The sequence below is a fragment of the Caretta caretta genome, chromosome 15 (genome assembly GCF_965140235.1).
Source record: "Caretta caretta isolate rCarCar2 chromosome 15, rCarCar1.hap1, whole genome shotgun sequence".
Lineage (NCBI taxonomy): Eukaryota > Metazoa > Chordata > Testudines > Cheloniidae > Caretta > Caretta caretta.
In genome coordinates, this window is record NC_134220.1 from 26,702,649 (window position 1) to 26,717,051 (window position 14,403).

General features: G+C 43.7%; 1 protein-coding gene across 3 annotated transcripts in view; it reads right to left on the reverse strand.

Moving 5' to 3' along the window:
• The window catches only part of RHOF (ras homolog family member F, filopodia associated), a 48,314-nt gene that overhangs the window by 15,828 nt on the left and 18,083 nt on the right, over positions 1 to 14,403 (reverse strand). For 2 of the 3 annotated variants that reach the window (XM_048821989.2, XM_048821991.2), the window contains exon 2: positions 7,315 to 7,402. In XM_048821989.2, coding sequence (XP_048677946.1) covers positions 7,315 to 7,402 — 88 coding nt within the window. Of the gene's footprint in view, positions 1 to 7,314; positions 7,403 to 8,583; positions 8,895 to 14,403 lie in introns of those variants that run through there. The other variant, XM_048821990.2, reaches the window with a different exon arrangement.

The following is a 14,403-nucleotide window of genomic DNA, read 5'->3' on the forward strand; positions in this document are numbered from 1 at the left end:
ACTGAGGTAATACATTGAGTTATATAAATTTTAATATGTGAGGGTGTCTTGGACAAGACCTTAAACAACTCTGAAGTCCTGTTTGAACTGTGTGGATACTGAAGACCCAACAACACTTTCTGGAAGAACAGAGATTTGATTCTGTATCCCATGCTGAAGTTTCCCCTCTGACACTGTTGTCAGGTGCGCCAGTCGGTTGAAGCCCTTCACGCCAGAGATCTCCTGTTGTTTATACATGAGGAGTGAAAGAGAAATGCCCAAAACTACCTCAATATTTATGTAATAACTTCCTTAGAGACTCAACGTTTTGTTTCACAGGAAGCAATTTCAATTGTTTTGTGTTTAAATAGATTACTGGGGGATGAAACAGCTCCAACATGTTTAAAATTATTACTTCAACTGCTCAGTTTATCTTCCTTTTCACTGAGTTGGTCAGAAACTCATACTACAAGCCTATTACAGTTTGCAATATTAAGGTTTCAGACTTTGCTATTTTCTTGTCAACAGAAGAATCTGGGGGATCTTGGACTTATAAATGCCATATACTTGTAACTATCTGATTCTTTTCGGTCAAGATTTTCCATGACCTTAGTAAGTTTATTTTACAGGAATCACATTTTAAACAGAATGTTCTTTTTCCTTCAGATAAGTCATACTAATTTTATAACACTTACTATGCTTTTGCAATGAGACAACATCCACTAGTTGACAACCACAGCTTTAAGTTTCAACTGCTTCCCTGGTGACAAAAATGTTAACTATATATACAATGAGGCCTTTAACTCATTTGGACCTCTATATTCTATTGCAATAAAAATGTGAAATATAGTAATAGTACATTTTCAGAGATTTTTCCATTAGTACAGAACATAAAATAGTTACGAAATCGAAAATTTGCCTCAAATGTTTTAAATATTAATAAAATTCACTCTTCATGCCTTTTATATATCAGCACTTCCATTTTCTCATGGACTCATTTTCTGAACAACCCCAGGTTTGACATCGGAAGAATAATTTAATTATCACTGATATTCTTTATGACACAGCTATATGAGCTAAGTACGGAAAAAAACCAAGAATGAATAAATTTGAGTATGTAAACCTCAAGTGGCATTAATTCAATCTACTGCTAGTCAAATCTGGTGATTGAACAGTTTCAGTCAGTAATTGGAAGGGCTTTCCACCTGGCTTTGAGGCAATCAGAGAGAAAGCATGATCCAATGGTTAGGTCAAATTCCTATGTGACCTTGGGCAAGTCACTTGGCCTAGATCCACAAAGGTACTTAGGCTCCTCAATTCTATTGATTTATGAAAGTTAGGAGCCTAAATATCTTTCAGGATCCACGCCTTAGTCTCTCTGTGTCTTATCTCCACTTTACAGATGAGGAACTAAAAGTACTTCCCTGCCTCACAGGGGTGTTGTGAGGAAAAATGCATTAAAAATTGTGAGAAACTCAGACACTATTGTAACAATGGCCATATAAGTAGCTAAAATAATTTAACTGCGGCTATTGACTAAAGCATCTGTGATGCTCCCCAGGACACCCAGGCACCTCACTACCACCTTCCCTAGGTGTGAGGAAGTGCTGTGGATCAGCTCCTTGAAATCACCAGGCTCTGGCAACATGAGAGCACTGCCTTCCAGGCTTCCGTTGGCCTTGCTCTCTCTCTATAGGATTGTGATAGGCACACACCACCCCTTGAAATCTCCAAATGTTCCCTGTAGAGTTCAGCCCTTTTCCCACTGAATACTCACAGAATTACCAAGCCTGCTGTTCCCAAAGAAACAGTACACACCAGCTTGTAAGATTCAGCTCAGGATCATTTTGCTTAACACCACAGCACTTGGATACATTTATAGAGAAAACAAGAATAAGCTTATTACCAAAGAACAGAGTTCAAGTGATAGTGAGTAAAAATAATAGAAACAGTTTATATATACATACACACACACACTTTCTAGAGACTAAACTTAACTAACAAGTTTACCACTTGTCTAAAGAAGCTTATCTAGCCCAAAGTTCTCTCCAGTTTTTTCAACCAAGCCTGGTGACCCCTCTTTCACCAAGCAAACTCATTGTCCTTCCTAGGCAAAGGATGCCAGGATGTCTTGTTTGTCCCTGAAATATACTAGAGCTAACCATTCATGTGCACATCAAAATAGGGTCATCCCCCATCCCCACTCCTTACTTCCTCTGGTTATTTTTCTCCCTTTGAAGTTTTCACAATCCTTCATTAGCATTTGGTTCAGACCAGTGAGAGGAGCCCCTTAGGAATGATACAACACATAATTTACATGAAAACAGACACCTTGATAAACATATCTTGTCTGACAGAAAACCTGTTTTTCACCACTGCTGGTGACCAGTCCCTATGCACAGCTCTTAAGAACATATTTTTCAGCGTACATACGTAACTTCTTACACAACATTCATATGTGTGTTTTGCAATGATACTGATGACCACTGTAATACCGGCTTTTTTCTGAGACTTCACATGACACTCTTTGGTGAACCAGAATGTATATACCAGACCCAGGAGATTCCTGTAGTTCCTATTCATGCCCCTGTGTGTCCCTTGAAAGTTGGCACTAAGAGGTTCCTCAGTCACAGCATCTGAAACAACTGAATAACTTCATTGGCTCTGGACATTATAAAATATATTGGACTAAATCTGCAAAAGTGAGCAGTGATTTTGGATGCCCCACTCGACATACCTTAACATGCTGAAGATATACAGAGCATCTTCCCTTTGAAAATTAGGCCCCTGAATCATAAAAATATAGGGCTGAGAGGGACCTTGAGAGGTCATCTTGTCCATTCCCTGGTGCTGAGACTGGACCTAGAATACCTAGACCATCCCTAACAGGTGTTTGTCCAACCTGTTCTTAAAAACCTCCAGTGAGGAGGATTCCATAACCTCCCTTGTAAGCCTGTTCCAGTGCCTAACTATCCTTATTAGGAAAAACTTTCTAACTGTATCCAACTTAAATCTCCCTTGTTACAGGTTCAGCTGATTACTTCTTGGGCTAATATCATTCTGGATATGGAGAACAATTGATCACTATCCTCTTTTAACAGTCCTTAGCATATTTGAAGACTGCTGTCAGGTCCCCCCTCAGCCTTCTTTTCTCAAGACTAAATATCCCCAGTTTTTTTTAACCTTTCCTCATAGGTCAGCTTTTCTAAAACTTTTATTGTTTTTGTTGCTCCCCTCTGGACTCTCTCCAATTTGTCCACATCTTTTCTAAAGTATGGCACCCAGAACTGGACACAGTACTCCAGCTGAGGCCTCACCAACGCTGAGTAGTCGGGACTATTACCTTATAATACTCCTGTTATTACGCCCCACAACAATATTAGCCCTTTTTGCAACTGCATCACATTGTTGACTCATTCAGTTTGTGATCCACTATGACCCCCAAATCTTTTCAGCAGTATTACTGCCTAGCTAGTTATTCCCCATTTTATAGTTGTGCATGTGATTTTTTTCTTCCAAAGTGTCATGCTTTGCACTTGTCTTTATTGAATTTCAGCTTGATGATTTCAGACCTATTCTCCATTTTGTATTCCAGTGCTGTCCTCCAGACTGCTATCAACACCTCCCAGCTTATGTCATCTGCAAATTTTATAAGCATGGTCTCCACTCCATTATCCAAGTCAATAATGAAAATATTGAATAGTACTGGACCCAAGACAGACTCCTGCAGGATTCCACTAGATATGCCCCCCCAATATGATGATGAATCATTGATAACTAGTCTTTGAATAGGGTCTTTCAACCAGATTTGCACCCACCTTACAGTAAATTCATCTAGACCACATTTCCCTAGTTTGCTCATGATAATGTCATGTGGGACTTTATTTATTATTAATTATTAATAGTAGTAGTACTATGTGTAGTTTGGTAGTGCCTAGGGGCCCCAGTCATAGACCAGGACCCTATAGTGATAGGTGCAATAATGTGTCTCATGATGGGTACTGAAAAATTGAGGCATCAAAAATCATTAGACACTTTTGGAAATGTAGGCCATTATGTTAATGGGAACAGAGTCACCTAGTCAGATGGCAGCGTGACTTACTCTTTAAAAAAACATTAAAAACAAAACCCCAATATTTCAATTAATCAGAAATGTATTAATAAACTGTAGCCAATATAATGTGCTTTCAAGACAGTTACTTTTATGACAAAACTGGTCTCTACTAGGCTATAGCACACACTAGGGCTTTTCTCTAGACCAATGGGAATGCAGTAATTCAATAATGCTACCATACATAACTGCCACATTAGTGCATCAACATGCATCTGACAAAGTGATTTAATATACCTAAGTCGCATGATAAAAATAAAGTCATTGTAATGGAACACTGATCCTGTAACAACATCTCGTGTCCTGAAAATGAATACCTCAGCATTTATGTAGCAGAAGGACAAACCCCATCCTTTGACAGTGTTCTGTTCCAGTTAAATGCTCTCTTAAGCCCACTTCTAGTACTGCACCATTAAGATGTACAAGAAAGAACACATAATTCTTGGCCCTAATCCTGCAACCAAAGTCGTCAATGGGAGTTTAGCCCATTGGAGCAGGTTTGGACCTTAGAAGACGTACTCATATTATAAACTTTTACTCTGAGTAAACTACCAACTTCAGAAAAAGATGAGTTTAAGAGGACCTATTCTTTACAGCATGAACCCAGTCCAACACTGAGATCTGCTAGTGTGGACTCAAACCACCTAACAAGGTCCCATTGACTTTAATGGGACTCCATATCGGGATACGGATCCACACAAGCAGATCCCAGTAGAGGATTGGGACCTATGATTGTTGCTAGCACAGTTTCAATCATAGTTTTAACCACAGTGTATTGTGGGCATCGCCACATAGTCCATAAGAAACTGGAATGGTCTCACAAGACAAGTGGTGGGAAGCACATCACTGAGTCATTTAAAATTAGACTTGACAAAGCACTAGAAAACTGTCTAATAGATAAAACCCTGCACTGACAGAGGCCAGTCAATATGACCCAGCAAGTTTACAAAAAATAAGCGACACAGTATTTGCACCCCAAAATTCTACATTAACAAGTTCCAGCTATTGGTTATGCATCGTAGATTTCACACCATTCTTTCCTGAACTTAACCCCCCCCCCAAATAATTTATGGTAGGATCCAGATTATCTGTATCATTGATTCAAGAGCAAGTGTTTAAAAAAAAATAGGGAGACATATTGGCAATTTATTAGGAAATTTTGGGTAATCAAGAGTCTACTGTACTGGACAAAAGGTTCACCACAAAGATCACTTAATATAAAAAATAGTGCTGAAAGATGATTACTCTGATGTCCTACAATGGATTTAAAAGGCCAACTATATTTTTTTATATAAAAATTTAAAAATGGATTAATCGGCCAAATTCAGCTCTAAGTTAAACGGATGTAAATTTGGAGTAACGGCACTGCCATCATAGATTTATAGATTCCACAACTAGAAGGGACACTGGATCACACAGGCTAACTTCAAGTATAATACAGGCCATAGAACGTCCCCAGAATAATTCCTAAAGCATACCTTTTAGAAAAACATCCAATCCTGATTTAAAAATTGTCAGCGGTGGTGAACCTACTAGGTAAATTGTAAATTGTTCCAGTGGTTAATTACTCTCACCTTTAAAAATGTATGCCTTCTTTCTACTCTGAATTTGTCTAGATTCAACTTCCAGCCAGTATCATGTTATACAGTTCTTTGCTAGATTAAAGAACCCATTATTAAGTATTTGTTGCCCACATAGATACTTATAGACCATAACCAGGTCACCCCTTAACCTTCTCTTTGTTAAACTAAATAGATTGAGCTCCTTGAGACTATCACTATAAGGCATGTTTTCTAATCTTTTAATCATTTTCGTGGCTCTTCTCTTAACCCTCTCCAATTTATCAACATCCTTCTTGAATTGTGGACACCAGAACAGGACACAGTATTCCAGCAGCGGATGCACCAGCACCAAATACAGAGGTAAAATAACCTCTCTAGTACTACTACATACTGTTTATGCACACCAGAACTGCATTAGCTCTTTTGGCCACAGGGTCATATTTTGGACGCACTGGACATATTTTGGACACACTGGAAGCTTGTGGTCACTAGATTATTTCCCATGACACCAAAATCTTTTTCAGAGTCACTGCTTCCCAGGATAGAGTCTCCTATCATGTAAGTGTGGCCTGCATTCTTTGTTCCTAGATGTAAACGTTTACATTTAGCTATATTAAAACAGATATTGTTTGCTTGCGCCCAGTTTACCAAGCAATCCAGATCACTCTAAATCAGTGACCTGTCCTCTTCATTATTTACCAAATAGAATTGCTCCTGGTTCAAACTGGTGTAACAGAGCAGAATTTGACACAGTGTATCTTAATTTTAGGGTTCTCTTTTGGAACACAGTTGGACAATTGAGAGTCACTGCTATAAAAACTATAATGAACAAAGTTGAACACAAACCATTCCATTCATCCCTGGGAAGAAACCATAAAAACTGTCAATGTTATAACATACATTTAGCATTGTGGGCTTTCTATTTTGAACACTAACAGGCTTTTTAAAAATCCCTTTTACTGTTTTGATCACACATGGTGGGAGATTAAAGTATTTTCCTGGTTGATTACATTACATTTTGCTTCTGGGCACTTGATTTTTAATACCTTCAAGATATGCATGCTATTTGGTGACTTTCTTAATAGTCTTCACTATTAAGAACAAACCCATGACTAAAACTGTAAATTCATTAGGACTAGGACTTCTTCTCACTGGCAGTCACATAGGCATGACTAAATTGATAAAAGAAGTTGTTTTATTCTTTAAGGGTTCTGTGTGTTTTGACCTCTTTTAGTTTTAACTCTAACACAACCTATAAAAATACGTTAACAGAAAACAAAAAGAAAATATGCTTGGTTTTACAATCTTTCCAAGATCAGCCTGCTGTATATCCAAAAGAGCGCAAGAACAATCTAGTTTGGTGAATCTTTAGTATTTTGCTGGTAAAAGGAGTCACATAAATAACATCCCCTCAAATGTCTGAAATATTAAAGAATAGTTGATATATCAAATAAAAAAGCATAATCAACTAAATCATTTCTGTCGTACAAAACTTGATCTGCTGTATTGCTATTAATACCACAAAAAACTTTCAGCTGGCTTTCCACTTGCCTAAGGCTAGTCTTCCTCTGTAATCCATTACCAGATGCTGCAGGAAAATTGGCTGTGCTAGTTTACTTATTTATTTTTCAAATAAGCAAGATTTTGTTTAAAGTGATTTACCTGCAGTGTCATACAAATTCAGAATTACTTCTTTATTGCCAACGGTAATACTGGTGGTATACTTCTCAAATACAGAAGGTGCATATTTCTGTCAAAAAAAGGAAATACAATTCTAGTTAAATGATAATAATACTATTTTGCAGTTCAGTAATCCCTTCCCTCCAGGGATCTCAAAGCACTTTATAAGCATGAATGAATTAAGCCTTACAGCAACTCTGGTAGACAAATATTGGACAAATATTATCCCCATTTTACTGATGGGGAAGGTGAAGCAGACAGGTTAAAATGACTTGTCCACTTTCACATGGCAAAGAGCAAAGGGATTAGAAACAGCACTGACATCTCCTGGAGGTTATGTTCCCATATATACTCTAACAAGTTTTAATTCTCTGAAATACCATTATACAAAGAGAAAGGAATGATTTGGCTGTTACAGGTTTCAAGCTTTATTTGAACCTTGCCACCAATATTCTAGGTACAGCTCTGTTTTCTGAGCCAGATATCTGGTATTCTCCCTCCTCACCCTTTTGTGTTACCAGAAAGCCCCAACCAAATCTTCACATTACAGGTTTCAAGACAGAGACTTCTCTGAAAATAAGGCTGGTTACAAATGCTTGGAGGAAAAATCATTCTTGAACTTTAAAAAAACTGAAGGCACAAAAGTGACTGCAAGAGAAGTGTCTAAACCCCAACTCTCAAATTTACTAAGACGAGCTCAGCCACCGCCTGGCAGTTACTTCTCTCAGGGCAGGTACAAACCCGTCGCCTGCACATCCTGCCGCGACTTGGTTTAGCGATGAGTTTAACAGCCTCCAGAAAGCCCCCACCCCCCTTCCTGGAAACCCCCTTCACCCCAACCCAAACCTTCCCAGCCTGGTGTGAGTGACAGCAGCAGGCACCTCTCTGCCTTGCCCAGCGCGGAGCCCAGCGTGCCCCGGCGCCTGCTGTCGCTCTGGCCAGCGGGAAACTTCTTTGAGGACGTGAATTTCCCCCCATCTCTCTGGGCTCCGGGCAAGAGCTCAGCAAATGAGCCCCTGGGGGGCCCGGCTGCTCAGGGGAGGGCTAGTCGCGTCCCCTTTGGGGCAATCCCGGGGGGGGGGGAGGCGGGCAGAGCCCCCCTTGTCGCGGGGTGCAGCGGGGGGGGGGCTCCTGGAGATGCCGGCGGGCTGTTCCCCTGCTGGGGCGGGAGGGCTGTTCCCGCGAGGGGCTGACAGGCTGGGGCTCCTCAGGGAGGGGCAGGATGTGGGGGGGTCAGGCCCCGGCACGCACCTCCGGGAAGGCGCCCTTCGCGTACACCATGAGCAGAGACGTTTTCCCGCAGCCTCCATCCCCCACGATCACGATCTTCAGCTCCTTCTTCCCGGAGGGGGCGGGCGGGCTCTCGCTCGCCTTGGGGGCCCCGGGCCCCCCGCCGGGGACGGACCCGTTCGGCACCGCCATGTGCGGCGGGGTGGGGGTGGACCCGCCTCTAGAGCAGCGGCAGCCCCGCGGGAGCACGCGGCATCCCTGTCAGCTCGGCTCCCTCTGCCGCCGGGGGTCGCGGCTCCGGGCGGAGGTGGGCGGGGAAGGGGCCGAGCAGCCCAGCTCCGGCTGCGCCGGGGATTGGCTGAGGGGAACGCGCTCGGCTCGAGCCGCCGGCACCAGCCGCCCCGGCTCCGCTCCCTGGTGGTGTCCCGCACACGCAGACGGGAACCCCGCCCCGAGGTGGCGCCATTGCCCGTCGGCCCGGCTCCCGCTGCGCCTCACACGCCCCATCGGCGGACTTCGCTACCGGAGCCTTCAGGGCAGACACCGACACCCCCCCTCACACCCACACCCACCCAGGGGCCCCGTGGGCACCGAGACCCCCCCCACACACACACATCCAGGGGCCCTAGGAAACTGAGAGACACACACACATCCAGGGGCCCTAGGGAACTGAGACACCCCCCCACACACACATCCAGGGGCCCTAGGGAACTGAGACACCCCCCCACACACACATCCAGGGGCCCTAGGGAACTGAGACACCCCCCCACACACACACACACATCCAGGGGCCCTAGGGAACTGAGACACCCCCCCACACACACATCCAGGGGCCCTAGGGAACTGAGACACCCCCACACATCCAGGGGCCCTAGGGAACTGAGACACCCCCCCTCACACCCACACCCACCCAGGGGCCCCGTGGGCACCGAGACCCCACACACACACACATCCAGGGGCCCTAGGAAACTGAGAGACACACACACATCCAGGGGCCCTAGGGAACTGAGACACCCCCCACACACACACATCCAGGGGCCCTAGGGAACTGAGACACCCCCCCCCACACACATCCAGGGGCCCTAGGGAACTGAGACACCCCCCACACACACATCCAGGGGCCCTAGGGAACTGAGACACCCTCCCTCACACCCACACCCACCCAGGGGCCCCGTGGGCACCGAGACCCCCCCACACACACACATCCAGGGGCCCCAGGAAACTGAGAGACACACACACATCCAGGGGCCCTAGGGAACTGAGACACCCCCCCACACACACATCCAGGGGCCCTAGGGAACTGAGACACCCCCCCACACACACACACATCCAGGGGCCCTAGGGAACTGAGACACCCCCCCCCACACACACATCCAGGGGCCCTAGGGAACTGAGACACCCCCCCACACACACACACATCCAGGGGCCCTAGGGAACTGAGACACCCCCCCACACACACACATCCAGGGGCCCTAGGGAACTGAGACACCCCCCCACACACATCCAGGGGCCCTAGGGAACTGAGACACCCCCCCTCACACCCACACCCACCCAGGGGCCCCGTGGGCACCAAGACCCCCCCCACACACACATCCAGGGGCCCTAGGAAACTGAGAGACACACACACATCCAGGGGCCCTAGGGAACTGAGACACCCCCCCACACACACATCCAGGGGCCCTAGGGAACTGAGACACCCCCCCACACACACACATCCAGGGGCCCTAGGGAACTGAGACACCCCCCCTCACACCCTCACCCACCCAGGGGCCCCGTGGGCACCGAGACCCCCCCCACACACACATCCAGGGGCCCTAGGAAACTGAGAGACACACACACATCCAGGGGCCCTAGGGAACTGAGACACCCCCCCACACACACATCCAGGGGCCCTAGGGAACTGAGACACCCCCCCACACACATCCAGGGGCCCTAGGGAACTGAGACACCCCCCCTCACACCCACACCCACCCAGGGGCCCCGTGGGCACCGAGACCCCCCCACACACACATCCAGGGGCCCTAGGAAACTGAGAGACACACACACATCCAGGGGCCCTAGGGAACTGAGACACCCCCCCACACACACACATCCAGGGGCCCTAGGGAACTCAGACCCCCACACACACATCCAGGGGCCCTAGGGAACTGAGACACCCCCACACACACATCCAGGGGCCCTAGGGAACTCAGACCCCCCCACACACATCCAGGGGCCCTAGGGAACTGAGACACCCCCCCACACACACACACACATCCAGGGGCCCTAGGGAACTGAGACACCATGCCCCTATACACACAGGGGCTCCTGGGCACTGAGACCCCTCTACACACTCAGGGGCCCTAGGAAACCGAGACACCCCCCCACACACACACACGCAGGTGCCGTAGGAAACTGAGACACACACACACCCACACACACAGGGGCCCTAGGGAACTGAGACACCCCCCCACACACACACATCCAGGGGCCCTAGGGAACTGAGACACCACGCTCCTATACACACAGGAGTGGTCCCATGGGCACAGAGACCTCTTACACACACCGGAAGGTGCATTTAGTCACACCCCCACCCCCCGTATGGACTTCTATCTGGAAACCTTCATGCAGACCCCTCACATTGCCATGAGATCAACTCCATTTATACAGGTTTCAGAGTAGCAGGTGTAAGTCTGTATCCACAAAAAGAAAAGGAGGACTTGTGGCACCTTAGAAACTAACAAATTTATTTGAGCATAAGCTTTCGTGAGCTACAGCTCACTTCATCGGATGCTTGTGCTCAAATAAATTTGTTAGTCTCTAAGGTGCCACAAGTACTCCTTTTTGCCCATTTATACAGGTACTTCCAGCGCAAGACAGCCTTGTACATAGGTACTTCTTACACCCAGAAGCCCCTGGGGAATTGAAAAGCCCCCTGTCAGATATCCATCCCTTTACAGGAGCTTTACTGCACTGTTCCTAAGCCCTGCCCTCCCTGTAACTATTCTGGCATCCTCATCTTTTCTCAAGAGCATTTCCTTGGGCTTTAAACATGTATTTTATTTGTTTAAAGTCTCTGGCAGCTGCAGGAAACACTTGTTGGAGGAGCAACATGGTTTTTACTCTCTCCAGAAATAAAAGCAGCCAAAAATGTTTATATCTGACACACCAGGTACTCCTCTTCAGGGTGCGAGTGACGCAGTATCACAGGTGAAAAGAGTAGCTGTTAGGACAATGAAGGTAATGTATTGAGTCAAGTTAATCCTCAGTGAAACTCCAGATTACTTCAGTATTTCACCAGAAATTCATGTGGCTCACTTAATTAATTTCTAATGCATCTATCACCATGGTACTTAGGTGTCCTAGTCTTAAATTAGGAAACGTCAACTGTGTTCAGACAATATTGTGTTATTGGTACAATATTAACCTTACTGTCATCAAATTCAGCTCTAATATTGTGTTTATTTCAGTTACATAGACTAAACCCTTTAAATGTTTATGCACATACATCTGTTTAAAGGTAAGAACCAAAGGGGTAAGATGACAAATGTGGCTCTGATCTTGCATTTCACTGGAGTTACACTGCATTTACAATGTGGTAATTGAGATCAAAATTGCACCCCATTCTCTGTAGGGACTAAGTCCTATACCTAGCACAGATGAACCACTTGCTCCCTCTTCAGTGAAGAGTGTCTCAACTCTTCTCCCATTTAGTATCCAAATTTAAATTCCTTGGGAAATTTGGCTCACCCCTAAAACTTTCTGAAATATTACTTGTGTAAGGGGTAACCATCCACCAATGGAACTGTTGAATTTATCATTTCCCAATTTTACTTGGGTTTTTTAAAATTGCAGTTCACATGGGGTCTGACATTTCTTCCTGCATAGTTGTGTCACTAGATGGCCTTCGAGACTGCATGCAAAAACCACTTTCACTATCAGTGAATTGTCTCATGCCCTTGGAGTCAGCGATGTTTCAAGGAAGACACTGGTTTATATACAGAGAACTGAATAGAAAAAGGAGGTGATATTACAGTGGGGGGGGGGCATATAAGTACCCAGGTAGGAGCTGTAAAATCAAATTTTAAAGACAATAGGCATCCGAGTTCACTCTTATTTGATGTTAACGTTTTATTTTGGAGAAAATGTAACATGAGCATTTAGAGTATATACATCTGTCAAAAGATAATATAAAACCTTATGAACATTTCAGACTTAAACATACTTTTAAGGTCTGATCCTGCAAGATGACTCAACTTGTAAGGACTTCAGTTGAGGGCATTTAGCACTGCCCAGGAATGGCTCAGCACTCTGCTGGATCGGGCCCTTATACCCATCTCAAAATCAATAGATATGTTATAACCCATAAGTATGTTTCTTCATGTCCCTTGAATGAATTACTGTAATTCGTAGAGTTTTAATTCAATAACTAATTCAAGGTAGGATTTGATTGTTTACAAAAAATATGTCTAAACTTCCTCTTTATACTTTGTGTTAGGGGAAGCATTTTAGATTCAGGACTCAAATTAATACAAGAGAGCAATTTAGTCTATTCTAAACATCATATAGATAGATATAGTATTTTAAAGTAATAGATAGTCAACCTGACATTTGAAAAATGGAATAGTTCAATATTTTGGTTACCTTCATTATTTTAAATTAATGTTTGTACAATGTTTTGCACATATAAAGTAGTATACAAATACTAAGTATTTTTCCTAGTTGTGATAAATGCACACACCTGTATTATGAGTCTGATTCTAAGTGGAAGTTTTGCCATTAGCTTCAGTGGAAGCAGGTCCTGGCCCTTTATTAACAAATTGCAAATATGATTTTTTAAACCTGAAAGTGTTCATCTCATTTATTTATTTATTACAGATATAACAAGTCTAGCACCAGTACATTACAGCTTAACTCATACCCACTACAGACTGTGAAGCACTAAGAATATAAAGACTTGCAGTGACTCTGGCAAAATCAAGAATCTGCTGATAGTGGTATGTGAATGTTTTGTCTATATTGCATTTTTGTTACCACCAATATCAGTTATCAAATTAAATGTGCACTGCTCACCACTTTATTAATTGATACTTGAGGTTTATGTTTGCCACAAAATACAATGAAATAGACTGTACATTAAATTGGGGTCCTGTTTACACTGCAGGCAAAATGCTAGATATAGCCATATTTAAAAATTAATATTAGAAGAGGGGTTCTTTAACCAAGGTGGACAAAAATTTTTGGCCTGGTAACGGTGTCATAAAATTATGCCATAGTCTACTTAGTGGAGGGGAACTGTCTAATGTGATTTGGTTATCTGGAGAAAAAGAAAAAAACATTGTCCACACTTCCAGGGAAACCATGCTGGAACCTATCAACAAGAATCTTGACATATGACTTAGTTTTGATCCTTATTTGTCCAGTGTTCTCCCTCTGAAGAATTCCTTACTTCTCCCCCATCTCCATTTACCACACTTCCCTTCTAATTCATTGGTTAGCTGCTAGTATGTAAACATTTTAAAAACTTATATTAAGATTTCAGATAGCATGTTGGTGGGTACTCTATAAAAGAACTTAGATGGGTGTTTTTGGAACAGTAAATATATTAACACACAAAGCATTCCCTTTAAGAAATACTACTTTTCTATTTGTAGGAACTTTGAAAGCTATGTTAATGCTTAAAGTTCCCAGCCATTTAAAGCTGTACCTCTGTAGATGTACATTAATTAATAAGTATGACTTACAATATGATTTTTAAGGGAAAGTCTGTCTCTTTAACTAACAAGCAAGGTAGCGTGCTTGTCTTTTATATAATTTATGGTAAGATATAACAGTCAACAAATGCCATCTGCTGTACAGTCA